The sequence below is a fragment of the Euleptes europaea genome, chromosome 12, assembly GCF_029931775.1.
Source record: "Euleptes europaea isolate rEulEur1 chromosome 12, rEulEur1.hap1, whole genome shotgun sequence".
Lineage (NCBI taxonomy): Eukaryota > Metazoa > Chordata > Lepidosauria > Squamata > Sphaerodactylidae > Euleptes > Euleptes europaea.
In genome coordinates this window covers 58,987,509-59,002,580 of record NC_079323.1, presented here as the reverse complement: position 1 = coordinate 59,002,580, position 15,072 = coordinate 58,987,509, and the positions used below count along the sequence as shown (strand labels likewise).

Genomic DNA, 15,072 nt, shown 5'->3' with positions numbered 1-15,072 from the left:
AGCGGAGCCGGGAATGGTTTACGATCGACCGCTGGAACGACCCCTCGACCATCCACGCCTCGGTTACCCCAGCCCTCAGTACCAGGGAAGAAGTAGCCTTGCTGCGAGACCAGAACCAAGTGCTGACTCTCCAGAACCGGGACCTCCAGGCGCAGCTGAGAGCTCTACAGAGGGACATGACGGCAGTATTGGGGGCGGTGAGAGATCTCAAACCACCCGTCGGCACAGAGACACCCCCACCCATCCCACCAAGGCGACCTGCAGCCCGGGACCTGAAGGTGTCTTTCGACGGGTCCGGCGCCCAGCTGTCCCACTTCGTACTCCAGTTGTCCGGCTTCATGAAAGATCAAGGAGAAACTTTCCCTTCGGAAGAAGCCCGGGTCTGGTATGTGATCAGCTTGTTGGAAAAGGAGGCGGTGGAATGGGCGGTGATGGCAACGGAGACCAAACCCGGGATCCTAAAGTCTTTGGATGCATTTATGTCGGCCTTGCAACGCTGTTTTGAAGACCCTCATAGGGGAGAAAGGGCCAAGATTGCCATGTGGAGGCTGAAGCAGGGGGCCCGCTCTGTCATGGAGTATGCCCAGGAGTTCCAGTCTCTGTCCTGCAGGATCCGGGAGTGGAGTGAAGCCACCAAGGTCCAACACTTCCACGAAGGGCTGTGGTGGGAAGTGCTGGACGGCTGTTTAACCCTAGGGGACCCGAAGACGATCACCGACTGGATCAGACTGGCGGCCCAGGTAGAAACCCGCAAACAGACGCTCCAGTTCTCCAAAGATCGCCCAGCAAAAGAGCCCTCCCGAGGTCCTTTCAAGGGGATCACGGCAGCGGAACCTCGCCGAGACGGCAGGAACCGGGGTGGACTCTCTGAGGAGAGGGCGCGCCACTTTAAGGAGGGAGCCTGTCTAAACTGCGGCAAGATGGGCCACTTCATGGCAAAACGTTCCAGCAGATCGACGGATTCGTCCGCTAACAGAGTAACCCGAGGACTTGGGTCTACCCCTACCTGGATACCGGACCAGAGGGGAGCGGAGGGGACGATCACCCGGCGCAGGACGGCTGCTCTGCACGCAGACCCGGTGCCTGCTCCTTATGACCACGGCCATCGCTACTGTTCCAGGGACTCGTTGCCGGCAAAAAATGAGGAGGGCTTTCTATGAAAGAACTGGCACAGAAGGCTACCTTTGATAACACCAATCCGGTTCCGAACTGGGTGAGTGACCAGGGAGACACCCTCCTGCTGCCTGTTGTGTTGCGGAACCCCCGGGGAGGGGATCCCGTTGCGGTCGTGGCGATGTTGGACTCTGGGTGCTCCCGGACTTTGATAGACCAGGAGGTGGTAAACCGCCTGCAGGTTGGGACTCAGGAACTAGACCACCCTTTGCATTTCCGCCAAATGGATGGCAGTGACCTACAGGGGCCCCCCGTCCATTTACATTCCCGCCTGGTGTTGTTGGGGATGGGGGAACACTGGGAATAGATCCGCTTTACGGTGGCTCCTCGGATCTCTTACCCGGTGGTTCTTGGTAGTAACTGGCTGGCGGGGCACAATCCTACCATCGACTGGGTGCAATGCCGGGTGGTGTTCGGGTCCCCCCAGTGCGAACGGCATGGCAGGGAAGACATGCCTGGGGGAGATGGGGATGCCGCTGCGGCCGAGCCCACAACCCTGCCTCCTGAATATAGAGATTTTGGAGACGTATTTGAGGGGAAGGACTGTGATTTTCTACCCCCTCACCGCACGACGGACTGTGCTATTGAATTAACTAAGGACATTAAGCCATTCAAAGCCCGGGTCTACCCCATGAGCCCCCAAGAGAAGACTGTACTACGGGAGTTCCTCGATAAGAACTTGGCCCGGGGATTCATACGGTTGTCCAAGGCTGCGTTTTCGTCGCCCTGCTTCTTTGTAAAGAAGAAGGGAACCTCGGACCTCAGATTGTGTGTGGACTATAGGGGGCTTAATGCTGTTACTGAAACTAATGCTGACCCTATTCCCCTCATCCCTGACCTTCTAAGTTAACTCCAGGAGGGCAGGATATTCTCTAAACTTGACTTGGAAGCTTATTACCGGGTCCGGATAAAGGAGGGGGATGAGGCGAAGACAGCCTTTTCATGTTGTTATGGGTTGTTCGGATTTATGGTCATGCCATTCGGGTTGTCTGGAGCTCCGTCGTGCTTTATGCAACTAATCAATTAAATCTTACATGATCTACTGTTTAAAGGGGTGATAGTTTATCTTGATATCCTGATCTACTCCAGGGACCCGGCCGAACACCGGGAGTTGGTACGGGAGGTTTTGCGCCGCTTGCGAGAACACCATTTGTATGCCAAGCTTTCTAAGTGTGCGTTCAATCAGGACCAATTGTCTTGGGTATGTTGTGTCCCCCAACGGTTTGGTCATGGACTCCGTGAAGGTTCAGGCGGTCCATGAGTGGGAACCCCCCAGGACTCGCAAACAAGTCCAGCAATTCTTGGGATCCGCTAATTTTTACCGCAATTTTATCCCAGACTTTGCCAAGGTTGCCCTGCCCATCACGGACCTTCTTAAAACTAAAGGAAAGGGGCAGGCGGCTACTGCTGCTCACTATCAGGTGCCTTGGGACGACCGCTGTCAGGCAGCGTTTGAGTTACTGAAAAGCCATTTTACCTCCGAACCCATTCTGGCCCAGCCTGACTGTTCGCGCCCATTCACCCTTCAGGTGGATGCCTCAGATAAGGCCATGGGGGGCGCGCTTCTTCAGGGGGATGCTCAGGGGGTGCTCAGACCCTGCGCATATTTTTCTAAAAAATTCTCCGGTCCCGAGCTTAATTGGCCAATTGGAGAGAAGGAGGCCATGGCGATTAAGCATGCCCTCACGATCTGGTGCCAGTTCCTAGAGGGGGCGGCTGAGCCGTTCAAGGTCTGGATGGATCACCGGAATCTGGAGGCTATCTTGGGGCAGAGGAAGCTGTCGGCCAAACAGCTCTGCTGGGCGGACTTCTCCAAGTTCCATTTCACAATTAGGCACGTCCCGGGGAGGGAGAATAGCCTGGCTGACGGGCTGTCCCGGATGCCGCAATACGACTGTAAGGTCGAGCGGCCGGTGGGGTCCCTCTTTACCCCGGAACACCTGGGCTTGGACCCGGAAGGGGCAAGCGCAGGGGTCCTGACCAGAGCCCAAGCCCGTGCAGCGGCTCTGGAGCCAGTCCCAGACTCATCACAGGAGAGGGCTGACTCTGTCCCCGGTCCCTGGCAGTCCCAGGGGATCTTCCCGAGACCGTCCAAGTGGGGGAAGCCCTTCAGGAGGAACGAAGGAATAAGTCCCTCCCTCCCCAGGTGGAGGACGACGACGATGCCCTGAAGGAGAAGACTTATGTCCCCCAGAAACTGCGGCAAGAAGTGTTGAAATGGAGCCACAGCTCAAAGACGGGGGGGATTTCGGGTTTGTAAAGACTCTACACCTGGTGAGACGTCGTTTCTGGTGGCCGGGGATGTGCCAGGACATCGATGGTTTTATAAAGTCTTGCCCAACGTGTGCTACGAGTAAACGCCTGATGGGGAAGTCTCCCGGTTTGTTAAAGCCCCTGGAGACTCCGGAGGCACCCTGGTGGGTGATCGGGATGGATTTCATTACTGGCCTTCCCCCTAGGGAGGACGGTTCTTTGGATGGTCACAGACCTTTTTTCAAAGCAAGTTCACCTCATACTGTGCGAGGGAATGCCCTCAGCCCACAAATTGGCTCGTCTGTACACCAGATCTTCCAACGACACAGTTTTCCTCTGAAGATCGTGAGCGACAGGGGGTCCGTGTTCGTCTCTAAATTTTGGAAAGCATTCTTAGGACTGGTAGGGGTGCAACAGGGTTTATCGTTAGCCTATCACCCGCAGACTGATGGTCAGACGGAAAGGGTTAACGCAGTGGTGGAATGTTACTTGCGTTGTTTCATAAATTACCACCAGGACAATTGGGTCGACCTGCTACCGCTGGCTGAGTATTCTTACAATTCAGTACACTCAGCTGCAGGCTTGAGCCCCTTCAAGGCAGTTTACGGTATGGAATTCGATCCCTTGGGAGCTGTCCCTCCCCCGCCGGGAGGGGATCCCCCGGAAGTATCAGTGTGGGCTAACACAGTAAGGAATTCTTGGCCCTGGTTAGTGAAGCATTTGGAGCAGGCGAAGGAAAAGTACAAGGCGCAAGCGGATAAACACAGAGGCGCCCCAATGGGACCTTAGGGTCGAGGAAAAGGTGTATCTACAAAAAATCTCAGGTCCTTATGCCCTTGTCAGAAATTGTGTCAAACGTATGTGGGCCCGTTCCCAATCTCCCGAATATAAATGAGGTCACCGTAGAGTTGGACCTCCCGAAAACCTTACAGGGGGTACACCCAATATTCCACGTGAGTCTGTTGAAACCCTTTTTGCCAGCCCCCGATTGGCTCGCCGAACCCGCGGCAGCAACCCCAATTATGGTTCAAGGGGAACAGCACTTCAAAATCTCCAAGGTATTAGATTCCAGGATACAAAGGAATCAGCTGGAATACCTCGTACACTGGAAACATCTGAACTCTAGCCATGATGAATGGGTGTCCGCTGTGCACGTGAACGCCCCCACCCTGATAGCTGAATTCCACCGTAATTACCCCACCAAACCGAGAGATCCGGGGGAGGGGTCTTTGGGGAGGCGAAATGTCAGCTAAGGCTTTCTGGCTTTCTGCCTCTGCCCTTCCCCCCCGGCATCTGCACCACAATGGAGACCCACCCGAATAATCGCTAGTATGATACCAGGTCCCGCAGAACAATGCCTGGGAGCCCTGGAGATCGTCTAGCTATTGCACGCGTTAAATTCTTGTATGCGTTTTCTTAAGTAGTTACCAGTAGTTTACTTCCATATTGTCTCCCTGTATCTGAACTATCAAGACAACTCTGCCGCTCCTTTTGTATTGTACCCTGAACATAATCAACCCCATTGTATGTACCCTATAAATGTACCAGTATTTCCCCATGTCTGTATTCTAGCCTTAAGTTTCTATGACTTGCTGAACTCGCTGGCTTTCTTAATAAAACTTTAAACTCGCGACTACGTCTGGAGTGAAGTTCCCTATGCAAAAAACGCGATGAGGTGCTGAGATCTGACAGTGAAGTATGGTTGAATAACAGCGCATTCCTGAGATCTAAGGGCGAAAGCCCTTAGGAAGTCAGGAAGGCACTGCGCCTGTGTCCGGACCCCCTCACCAGCATCCAGGCAGCTAATGCCGGCGTTAGTGGCCCAAACACCAGCAGGAAGGCCCGGACGCCGGTTGCAGGGTGCTGCCACAGCAGCGCTGGCCCAGGACGCCGACAGGGCCTTCTGGCGGCGTCTGAATGCTGTCAAAGGCTGCGCCGGCGTCCTGGGAGGCATTCCCGGGGTGTTATGGCAATCTGGGAGGTGTTCCTGGGGTGTTATGGCACCAGGTTGGGGGCAGGGCCACCTTTAGGCAGCCTCCAAAACCCTTTTGGCCCGGGAATGCCCCTTATTTTTGGCGAGATCTCCCATGCAACCCTACAAGGGTTGCACTGATTTTAGGTGCTGAGAGGAGGTTTCGGCCCTACTTTGGAGGTAGCGCAGCCGCGTTGCCTCCTAAGCCCGGCACAGGCATTCCTCTCAGGAATGCACTGTAAAAGTAGTGTGAGCCTTGTGTCCTGGTGTGAATAAGTTTCTAATGGTAGTTCTTACCAATAATTAATATTCTGCTAATGGTTAGCATGTAGCCTACCTGACCTCTAAATTATTACTTCCATTGTGTTTGAGAATGCAGATGGATGCAAGAGTTGAACGTTTTTATTCTCAAAGGCTACACAAAGGGTCATCTTTAAAAGTAAAAATGCATGTGATACATTGAACATCTGCTTTCTGTTTGCTGAGTTTCTCTGTGTGGTTCCAGGGAGCCTCACCAAACTATAACACATCTATTTTCCTTAAGCAGTAAGGTTTGCACTACTAAAAAGTAAAGTCTGTTGCAATTTTCCTGAAATGTGTTTCCCCCCCCCCCCATCTGAGCACACATTATATACACTTCTGATTGTTGTCTTTTAGGCCTCGTTTGGATGAACCAATCCCATTGTATGAAGCTAAAGTTTCTATGGAAATGGTTCAGAAGAATCAAGCAAGAAAAAGACAAGTTGTCCAGCTGTAAAACACAAATTACTAGCTTCTAAGGCTGTGTGAGGTGTAACATTATGTGCTTTTGTATAGTGTATGTGTATAAAATCATAATCATTGAATAAATAAATCTTTAGCTAATGATGCAGCTATTTTAAGATTCTTTGTAAATGTAAATCTTGGGGAGAAATGTGAATATTTGATCAGAGCTTGTTTATTTTGCCTGTAGCCAAATCTAAAATACAAATTGAGTCTTACAGTTCATTCCTAAGGAGAGTTACTCTAGCCTAAGCCCACTGAAATGAATGGGCTTAGACTAGAGTAACTCTACTTAGGAATGCACTGTTAATCTTCTCTCTTCCTTTCCATCCCTGAAGTAAAATCTTTGTCTTGAAGAGGCAATGTTTGTTTTTGTTGTAGATCTTTTTATATTTGGTAGTACTTTTACTGGGACTTATACATAGTATATTGGATGAAGCCAAGAGGTGATAAATCCTATTAAAACTGAGAAAAGGCGTAACTGGAAAACTGTTCATGTTGGCAAGAACATCCAGAAGCGCTTTCTTAAACTGGCTTGATTTTCATTGTGGTTTTGCCGTGTCTTTCTGATTCTCCCGTGATACTATTACTGTCTAAGAGTTTTAATATAAGACTAACTCAGGATAACATTCATAACTCAAACTTAAAATCCTTTTTAATGTTCACTACAATTTTGCTTCACTGTCACATAGGCTGAAAAATAAACATGGAAGGCCTACTCAAAGGAGTGGGATTCAGTTCTGTGTAAGCAACTGCTGTATGACATCTGGTATTCCACTAACACATTGGTACTTACACCATTTGCAATTACCATCAACCAAAAGATCCACGTGACTACTGCATGTCCTGTGTGCCACCCCGCCCAACACACAAATCCAATAATATAACTATTAATTTTAAAAGATTATTATCAAAATATCTCTGAACAGGTAGGTTTGTCTCTCCCTTGCAGTGCTGAACCTAAGTGCCCTTTACTTCTCTTGCTGCCTTCTTGCTCTCTCCCTGGCACCACGCTCACAGCTCAGATGAGACCAAGATGGCCAAGGCTAGTTAGTCTGCCTCATGCCAGGGAGAGAGCGAGAAGCCATTAAGGAAAGTAAATGATGCTCAGGTAGTTGGAAAAACTACATATGTGTCTAAAGCTGTCTTGTACTGAATCAGGCTGTTGGTCTATCAAGATCAGTAGTGTCTACTCTGACTGGCAGGTTGTCAAAGGTTTTTCGTCACCTACTAAATTCTTTTAACTGGAGATGCCACGGATTCAACCGGGGACTTTCTTCATGCAAAGCAGATACTCTACCAATGAGCTATAGTTCCATGCACTGTTATCTTTTTCATGTAACTCTCCTTGATGCTGAACCACCTTCAAAATTCAGTGTACACTCCATGAAGTTACAAGTGGACAGACTGTTCTGTGCAAACCAATTAAATTGTCAGGTGTGTAGGCAATTGTGGGGGGCCTAAGGGAGGGACACTCTGGAGTGGACTCTGAGGCAACTGACTGCTGGACTGGAGAATGGCCTCTCTTTAAACCCCAACAACCCCCAATCAAAGTAAAAAAGGGGACACAAGCTTTGATTAAAGGATTGGCAGTGTGTAAGCTATGTGCTCCCTAAAGATTCTTTATTTGGGAATCTGCTAGACCAAGGCTGTAACTATTTGTGATGTAAGTATAGTTTTTTCATAGGTATTTGACAAAGACACAGACGGAAATGAACAATAAAGGTGTATTTGACAGAAAGTATTTAAGAGGGTAAATGTTTTGTGAATTTGGCGGGCATAGATCAGGGGTCCCCAATGTGGTGCCCATAGATGCCATGCAGCCTGCCTACACCTTTTCTGGCACCTGCCAAGTTTTTTTTTTTTAAGAAGTGGGTGTGGCCAGGTAGGGCTTTGCCAAGCAAGGCTTCTGATTGATTATTGGAAATTTAATTGGTCGTGCAGATTCGGCGGCAGCTTCCACCACAGCACAAAGATCTACCCTGTGTTACTGAAGTTAAGATGTGGCAAACATTTTGTGGCTGGCTCTTCCTCTTGCAGAAGCAATTTGAGGCAGCCATTTTGTTGCTGTGCCCATCATGCTGTGTTAGAATTCCAAATGTACCCGCAGGCTCAAAAAAGATGGTGGCCCTGGCATGGATCATACAGAAGTGTCCATTCCACAGACTAGTGGACTCCACTGGATGGATAGTAGAACATAGATTTATTCTGTGGGGCTTTTGTAGCTTGGCGCATCACTAATACCTAGGTGTGCGGTATATGATACATGTATCTGGTTGGTTGGTTTTGCTGCCTTAAAACCTGACACTGTAATGTATTTTTGGTTGAAAATAAATTTTGGTTGGGAAGGGGTAGATGAAATTTACTGTCCCATACTCTTATTTCTAGGATATTGTTCTTCTGTGCCTCTGACATATCCTATTTTTTCTGCCAAATAAATGCACATAAAATGCCCATTCCGTGCTGCTCTGGATGCATTGTGGCTGAGAAAGAACTAATAAAAGCATTATTTCTAAAATAGTGTTCTCAAAGGTTTTTTACACATCCCACTGTATTTTGCACTACTTTTATTTACTGAACGCCCATTGCAGCTGTTACACCGTCTTTAAATTTTGTAGCCAGAGCCAGTTTTCAAATTATGTAATAATTGGGCGAAAAAACTCAGTTTTCTTAATCTAAAACTTCTAAAACTGAAATTAGGGAAGCATGTAAAGGTAATGAAGTAGTAATAATGGGAGACTTCAACTTCCCTCATATTGATTGGATAAATGTATGCTCCAGTCAAGCCAAAGAGATAAAATTTTTAGACATCCTAAATGACTGTGCCCTCGAACAGTTGGTCATAGACCCAACCAGAGGGGAGGCGATCCTGGATTTAATACTCTGTGGTGCTGCCAGTGATTTAGTGCGGGATGTGGATGTAGTTGAGCCAGTTGGCAATAGTGATCACAATGGCATCAAATTTAATTTATATGCAAGTGGGAAAGTGACTGGGAGATCTCACACAATTACCTTTGCCTTTAAAAGAGGGAACTTCTCTAAAATGAGAAAACTGGTAAAGAGGAAGTTGAAAGGAACAGTTAGGAGGGTTAAATCTCTTGAAAAGGCTTGGGGGTTACTCAAGTCCACATTACTAGAGGCTCAGCTAGCTTGTATACCGCAGGTCAGGAAAGGTAGTAATAAGTCCAAAAGGTCACCACCATGGCTAATGGGTAAGGTGAAGGAAGCAATTAGAGAAAAAAAGTCTTCCTTCAGAGACTGGAAGGTTTGCCCAAACGAGGCGATAATTATCTGCTTGCCCAAACAAGCAGATAATTAGAGATGCAAAAAAAGATTTTGAGGGGCATATTGCTAAACACATCAAAACAAACAATAAGAAATTCTTTAAGTATATTAGGAGTAGGAAACCAGCTAGGGAAGCAGTTGGACCATTGGATGACAATGGGAGTAAAGGAACTCTAAGTACTGATGCACCAATGGGCTGGTTCAGGATAAGGCAGCCTCATGAGGAGGGGCTGTGGCTCAGGGGAAGAGTGTCAGCCCTTGGCCCACAGAACCAGAAATCACCACAAAGTCATATAGAGTCCAAACAGATGGCTTTTACTGATCAAATAGGCATACAGCGCAAACGAATAAAATGACAGCTATGAAAGGCTCACTAGCTGGGAGATATTATAAGGCGGGAAAGGCGGGAGATTACACGCATGAATACAGTTTCCCAGGAGCTGAATTCCCAGGCCTAGGTATGTGACCTTGGGGAGCAGACAATACAGCACAGAGACAGAGGCAATAACGAAACCGAGATAGCAGCCTGACATTCTGCTCCCCTCAAGGCCCCCTCCCAGTCCGCAAGGGGGCTGGCCTGTCCGGGTAAGCAATGTGAAAGGCGTCGACGAGGTCGGGGGCGGAGACATCCCGTGCGCGCACCCATTCGTCATAGGCAGGGGGGAAATGTTTCCAACGAATTAGATATTGCAGATTGCCATGGTGAATACGGGAGTCAAGAATCTTGGAGACTTCGAAGTGTTCTTCCCCCCCCACCATGATGGGTTGCGCAGGCGGCGGGTCCGGATGCCACCGTGGAGAAGCAACATGGGGTTTGAGGAGGCTTATGTGGAAAACAGGATGCACACGCCTCAAGGATTTGGGGAGAGCCAGTTCCACTGTGACAGGGTTTATGACCCGAGTAATGGGGAAAGGGCCAATGAATTTGGCGCTGAGCTTATGGCACGGTTGGGTTGAACGGAGATTTTTGGTGGAAAGGTAAACCAAAGCGCCTACTTGCAGATCACCCCCGGGGGAGCGATGTTTGTCAGCTTGCGCTTTGTATTTACGTTTGGCCCGGTCGAGATTGCTAACGAGCCAGGGCCAAGTGGTACGGAGGGCGTGTGCCCAGGAGGCAATGTCAGGGTTCCCCTCCCCCTCTACATCATCTGGAGGAGCGATGGGACTGAAATCTTGTCCATACACAGCAAAAAACGGGCTAAAACCTGTGGATTGATGCATGGCATTATTGTAGGCATATTCTGCTAAAGGCAACAGTTCCACCCAGTTATCCTGGTGGTAGTTAACATAACAACGCAAATAACATTCAAGTACAGCATTGACACGTTCAGTTTGACCATCAGTTTGAGGATGGTATGCACTAGACAATCCCTGTTCCACCCCCACCAACTTGAGGAAAGCTTTCCAAAACTTAGAAACGAAACCACTTCCGCGGTCACAAATTATTTTACGCGGAAACGAATGTAAACGAAAGATATGCGTCACGAAGAGGCGGGCCAGTTTCTGAGCAGAGGGGATCCCTGCGCATGGAATCAAATGTATTTGCTTAGAAAACAAATCAGTAACAACCCACAACACAGTTTTACCCCCACTGAGAGGGAGATCAGTCATGAAGTCCATAGCAATCACTTCCCAAGGTCTGTTGGGTGTTTCAAGAGGTTGTAGCAGTCCAGGGGGTTTGCCCTGCGATCGTTTCGCAGCGGCACAAACGGGACAGCTGCGGATGAAGGAGTCAATGTCGGAACGCATTCCCCCCCACCAGAACTGTCTGCGCAATAAGTGAAGGGTCTTCAGAAACCCAAAGTGCCCAGCTGTTTTGGCTCCATGAGCTAAATGTAAAACGTCCTTCCGGAGAGTTTTGGGTACATACAATTTTGAGTCTTTGTACCAGGACCCCCCTTGTTCCAAAACACCAGGAGGTAGGGTATGAGCGGAACGTTCTAAAAGGCACTGGTCCCGAAGGACAGTTAAAAAGGATTCGGAAATGGGGATTTTGGAGGGAGCCCCCTTATCGGTCATGGAGGTCTGAGAAACAGTTATAGGGCTAGTGCTTACGTGCGGCGGCGCGCAGACTGCAGGCGGCTGAGCGGTCGGAGGGGCAGGAGGGGCGGTAACTCTAGTCTGTTGCGGTGGCGGCTGGGCAGCCGGTTGGACTGGCGGAGCTTGCGAGTCAGGGAAGGTGCACTGATGCTGGGATCGGGTCTGCACAGCCAGCATAGGTAGGGCCCCACGTTGCATAGGGGTGAACAGAGAGTTGGTGGGTCTTTCGAGTTTCACCGGATATTGTGGTAAACGGGAGAGGGCATCCGCGAGAACGTTCTGCTTCCCAGGGACGTGCTTCAGAGTGAAACGGAACTGAGCAAAGAATTCCGCCCACCGTTGTTGTTTCGCCGATAGCTTATGGGACCCCGTGAGGGCAGCTAGATTTTTGTGATCGGTCCAAACTTCAAAGGGTACTTTAGACCCTTCTAAGAATTGCCGCCACAAAGTCAGTGCATGATGAACTGCAGAGGCCTCTTTCTCCCAGATGGGCCAGTTTAATTGAGCGTGCGCAAATTTTTTTGAAAAGTAAGCGCAAGGGTGAAGAAGACCGTCCGGTCCTTGCTGGAGGAGAGCCCCTCCCATGGCTACATCGGAAGCATCGACTTGCACAATGAACATTTGATTTGGGTCTGGGTGCCGTAGCACCGGCTCCGAAGTGAAGAGGCGTTTGAGGGCCAGAAAGGCGGCTTGGCATTGCTCAGTCCATAGGATTTTTGCGGAGGGCAAGGCAGCCGAGCTTACTTTTCCCTTAGTTTTCAGCAGGTCCGTAATGGGTAGAGCCACTTGGGCGAAGTTAGGGATGAATCCCCGATAGAAGTTTGCAAATCCCAGAAATTGCTGTACTTGCTTACGGTTGGCGGGGGGAGTCCAATCGAGGACGGCTTGGACTTTGGCGGGGTCCATGCGGAGACCTTGGTGGGAGATGATGTATCCCAAAAACGTGAGTTTGCTTTGGTGAAATTCACACTTAGCTAGTTTAGCGAACAGTTGATGGTTACGCAGGCGTTGTAGAACTTCCCTGACCAGAGTCACATGCTCGTCCATTGTTTTCGAATAAATGAGAATGTCATCTAAGTAGACTACCACCCCACGATATAGAAGGTCATGTAGGATTTCATTGATGAGTTGCATGAAGACCCCCGGGGCCCCTTTTAATCCGAATGGCATCACAAGGAATTCATACATTCCGAAACAGCTAGAGAAGGCAGTGAGGTGTTCATCTCCTTCGCGGATACGGACTCGGTAGTAGGCTTCCACCAAGTCTAATTTAGAGAACACACGACCTTCCTGTAATTGTCCCAAAATATCCGATATTAATGGGATAGGGTAGGCGATGGTTTGGGTAACCGCATTGAGCTTTCTGAAGTCAATGCACAGGCGAAGGTCGCCCTCTTTTTTCCGGACGAAAAACGCGGGGGCCGAGTTTGGGGCATTCGAAGGGCGAATGAACCCTCTGGCGAGGTTTTTGTCCAAAAAGTCCCGGAGGACAGTGCGCTCGGAAGCGCTCATAGGGTAAATCTTACTTTTGGTTAATGTGCAGTCCTTTACTACTTCAATCGCACAGTCTGAGGCCCGGTGGGGGGGTAAGGCATCACATTCCTTAAGGTCGAAGACATCTTCAAAGTCCCGGTATACAGCGGGTAGAGTCGGTGGTACTGGGGCAGTAGAGGTTAATGCTGGAACGGGCGGAAATGGCAGAGCAAAGTTTTGCCGATGCTGGTCGCAGGTGGGACTAGCGAAAGAGATAGTGTTTGTTTCCCAATCAATACTGGGACTATGTCCTTTAATCCAGTTAATTCCCAAGACCACTTCAAATCGGATAGGGGCTATAGTGAAGTCTATTTGTTCCCAGTGGGAACCAATTCCCATTGCCACCCCTACGGTGCGGTGATCAACTGGACCCCCCTTGAAATGGCTCCCGTCCATTTGAGCAAATTGGACGGGGGCGGGTAAAGCTTCGGAGTCGGCTCTGAGTGCAGCAAACGTGGCTTCGCTTAGGAGAGTGCGACAGCAACCGGAGTCAATTAGTGCTTTGACGGGGATTTGTGGACCTCCGTTAAGTTGTTGTAAAACTGCATCCACGTAGACGGTGGAGTCCACTTCTTTGATTTTGGTAGGAGCATTCGGTTTGCTAGGAAGATCCTGAGAGGTCTGTGGAGATGCTCCATTCACCACAGACCGGAGCCGTTTTTTGACAAGTCGAGGGGAGATTCCAGGTTTAAGGCTGGAGAAATCCAAGGGTTGTCCTCATCCGAAGAGGGAGAGCTGTCCCCCAATGGGGCACTTGTAATCCGAGACCCGGCGGGGTCGTTGGAAGCGGGTAGGGAGGTTGGGTCCCCGGCATGGAGTGCAGAGGGTGTGGACCTTCCCGGAGCTGCGCTGCGGGTGGCCGCGGTGCCTCTGCGTGGTGGACGACCTCGGGCGCGGGTTGTCGTGCTGGGACGAAATAATTCCTGGCGGCGTGGGCAAACGGCTGCAAAGTGGCCCATTTCTCCGCATGTAAGACAGGCACCCCTCTGAAATCGGGCTTCACGTTCCTGGAGCGGACGTGGGGGATTTCGTGGGACTAGCAGTGGTGCCTTGGGTTGAGGCTTTTGGGTGCCCTTCTCCTTGTGCTTTTGACGGACGAGAGAAATAAAGCGGCGGCGGCTTTCCACTTCCTCGGCTAATAAGATCCAGCCTTCAAGGGTATCGGGATCGCCCCGCATGTAAGACCAGTTCAGAATGTCAGGATGCAAGGCTTCCCTGAAATGATGGATTAGGGTGGTCTCGGGCCAACCTACAATTTTACTTGCCAGTCGCTGAAATTCATCGGCAAATTCCCGAACTGTAGCAGAGCCTTGTTTTAATTGTAAGAGTTCCGTTTTGGCTCTTTCCCCCAGGAAGGGGTCCTCAAACCTCCTTCTCAGGGCAGTCATGAAGTTGTTAAGGGAACGAATCGCACGAGAGCGGGTGTCAAACTGGAGAACCATCCAGTCAGCCGCTTTGCCTGTCAGGAGGGAAGCTACGTACCGCACCCGGCTATCTTCCGTTGGGAAAAATTGACCTTGTTCTCGCATATAACTGTCCACTTGATGCAAGAAACAAGGCAAAGTCTCAAGAGATCCGTCATACGTAGTCCTCAATTTGAGCTGCTTCCAAGGGCCGGGCGCGGGTTGACCCGGTTGCACGGGTGGTCCGGGCGGAGGAGCAACAGGAGCTCCAGGAGGCACGGGCGGAGCAGGCACATTAGGAGGTGGTTGCACGGGTGGTCCGGGCGGAGGAGCAACAGGAGCTCCAGGAGGTAAGGGTGGAGCAGGCACATTAGCGGGTGGTTGTGCGGGTATCCCTTGACCCGGTATCGGAACGGGCTGTGTCTGAGCTATCAGGGTTTGTTGCAATTGCCGGTTTTCTTGAAGCATAAGTTCCATTACTTCCTGGAGTTGATCAACACGGTCGGAGAGCTCCCGATTCTGGGCTCGTAAAAGATGAACCTCCTCACTTGGGCCACCAGTAAGATGAGGCTTACTGGTTCGGAAGCTCGTGGCCCATTGAGAGCTATCCCCATATAAATCCTCGTCTTCAGACTCATCTGAGTCTCGACG

The 15,072-nt window shown here is 50.1% G+C and overlaps 1 protein-coding gene across 1 annotated transcript in view; it reads left to right on the top strand.

Annotated features, from left to right (window-relative positions):
• CRYZL1 (crystallin zeta like 1) overlaps positions 1 to 6,224 on the top strand; it is a 41,173-nt gene extending 34,949 nt beyond the window's left edge. Inside the window, exon 12 of the mRNA XM_056858430.1 lies at positions 6,056 to 6,224. Within this exon, the coding sequence (XP_056714408.1) occupies positions 6,056 to 6,155 (100 nt within the window). The 3' untranslated portion in view covers positions 6,156 to 6,224. The remainder of the gene's footprint in view (positions 1 to 6,055) is intronic.
• The last annotated feature ends 8,848 nt before the right edge of the window (positions 6,225 to 15,072 follow it).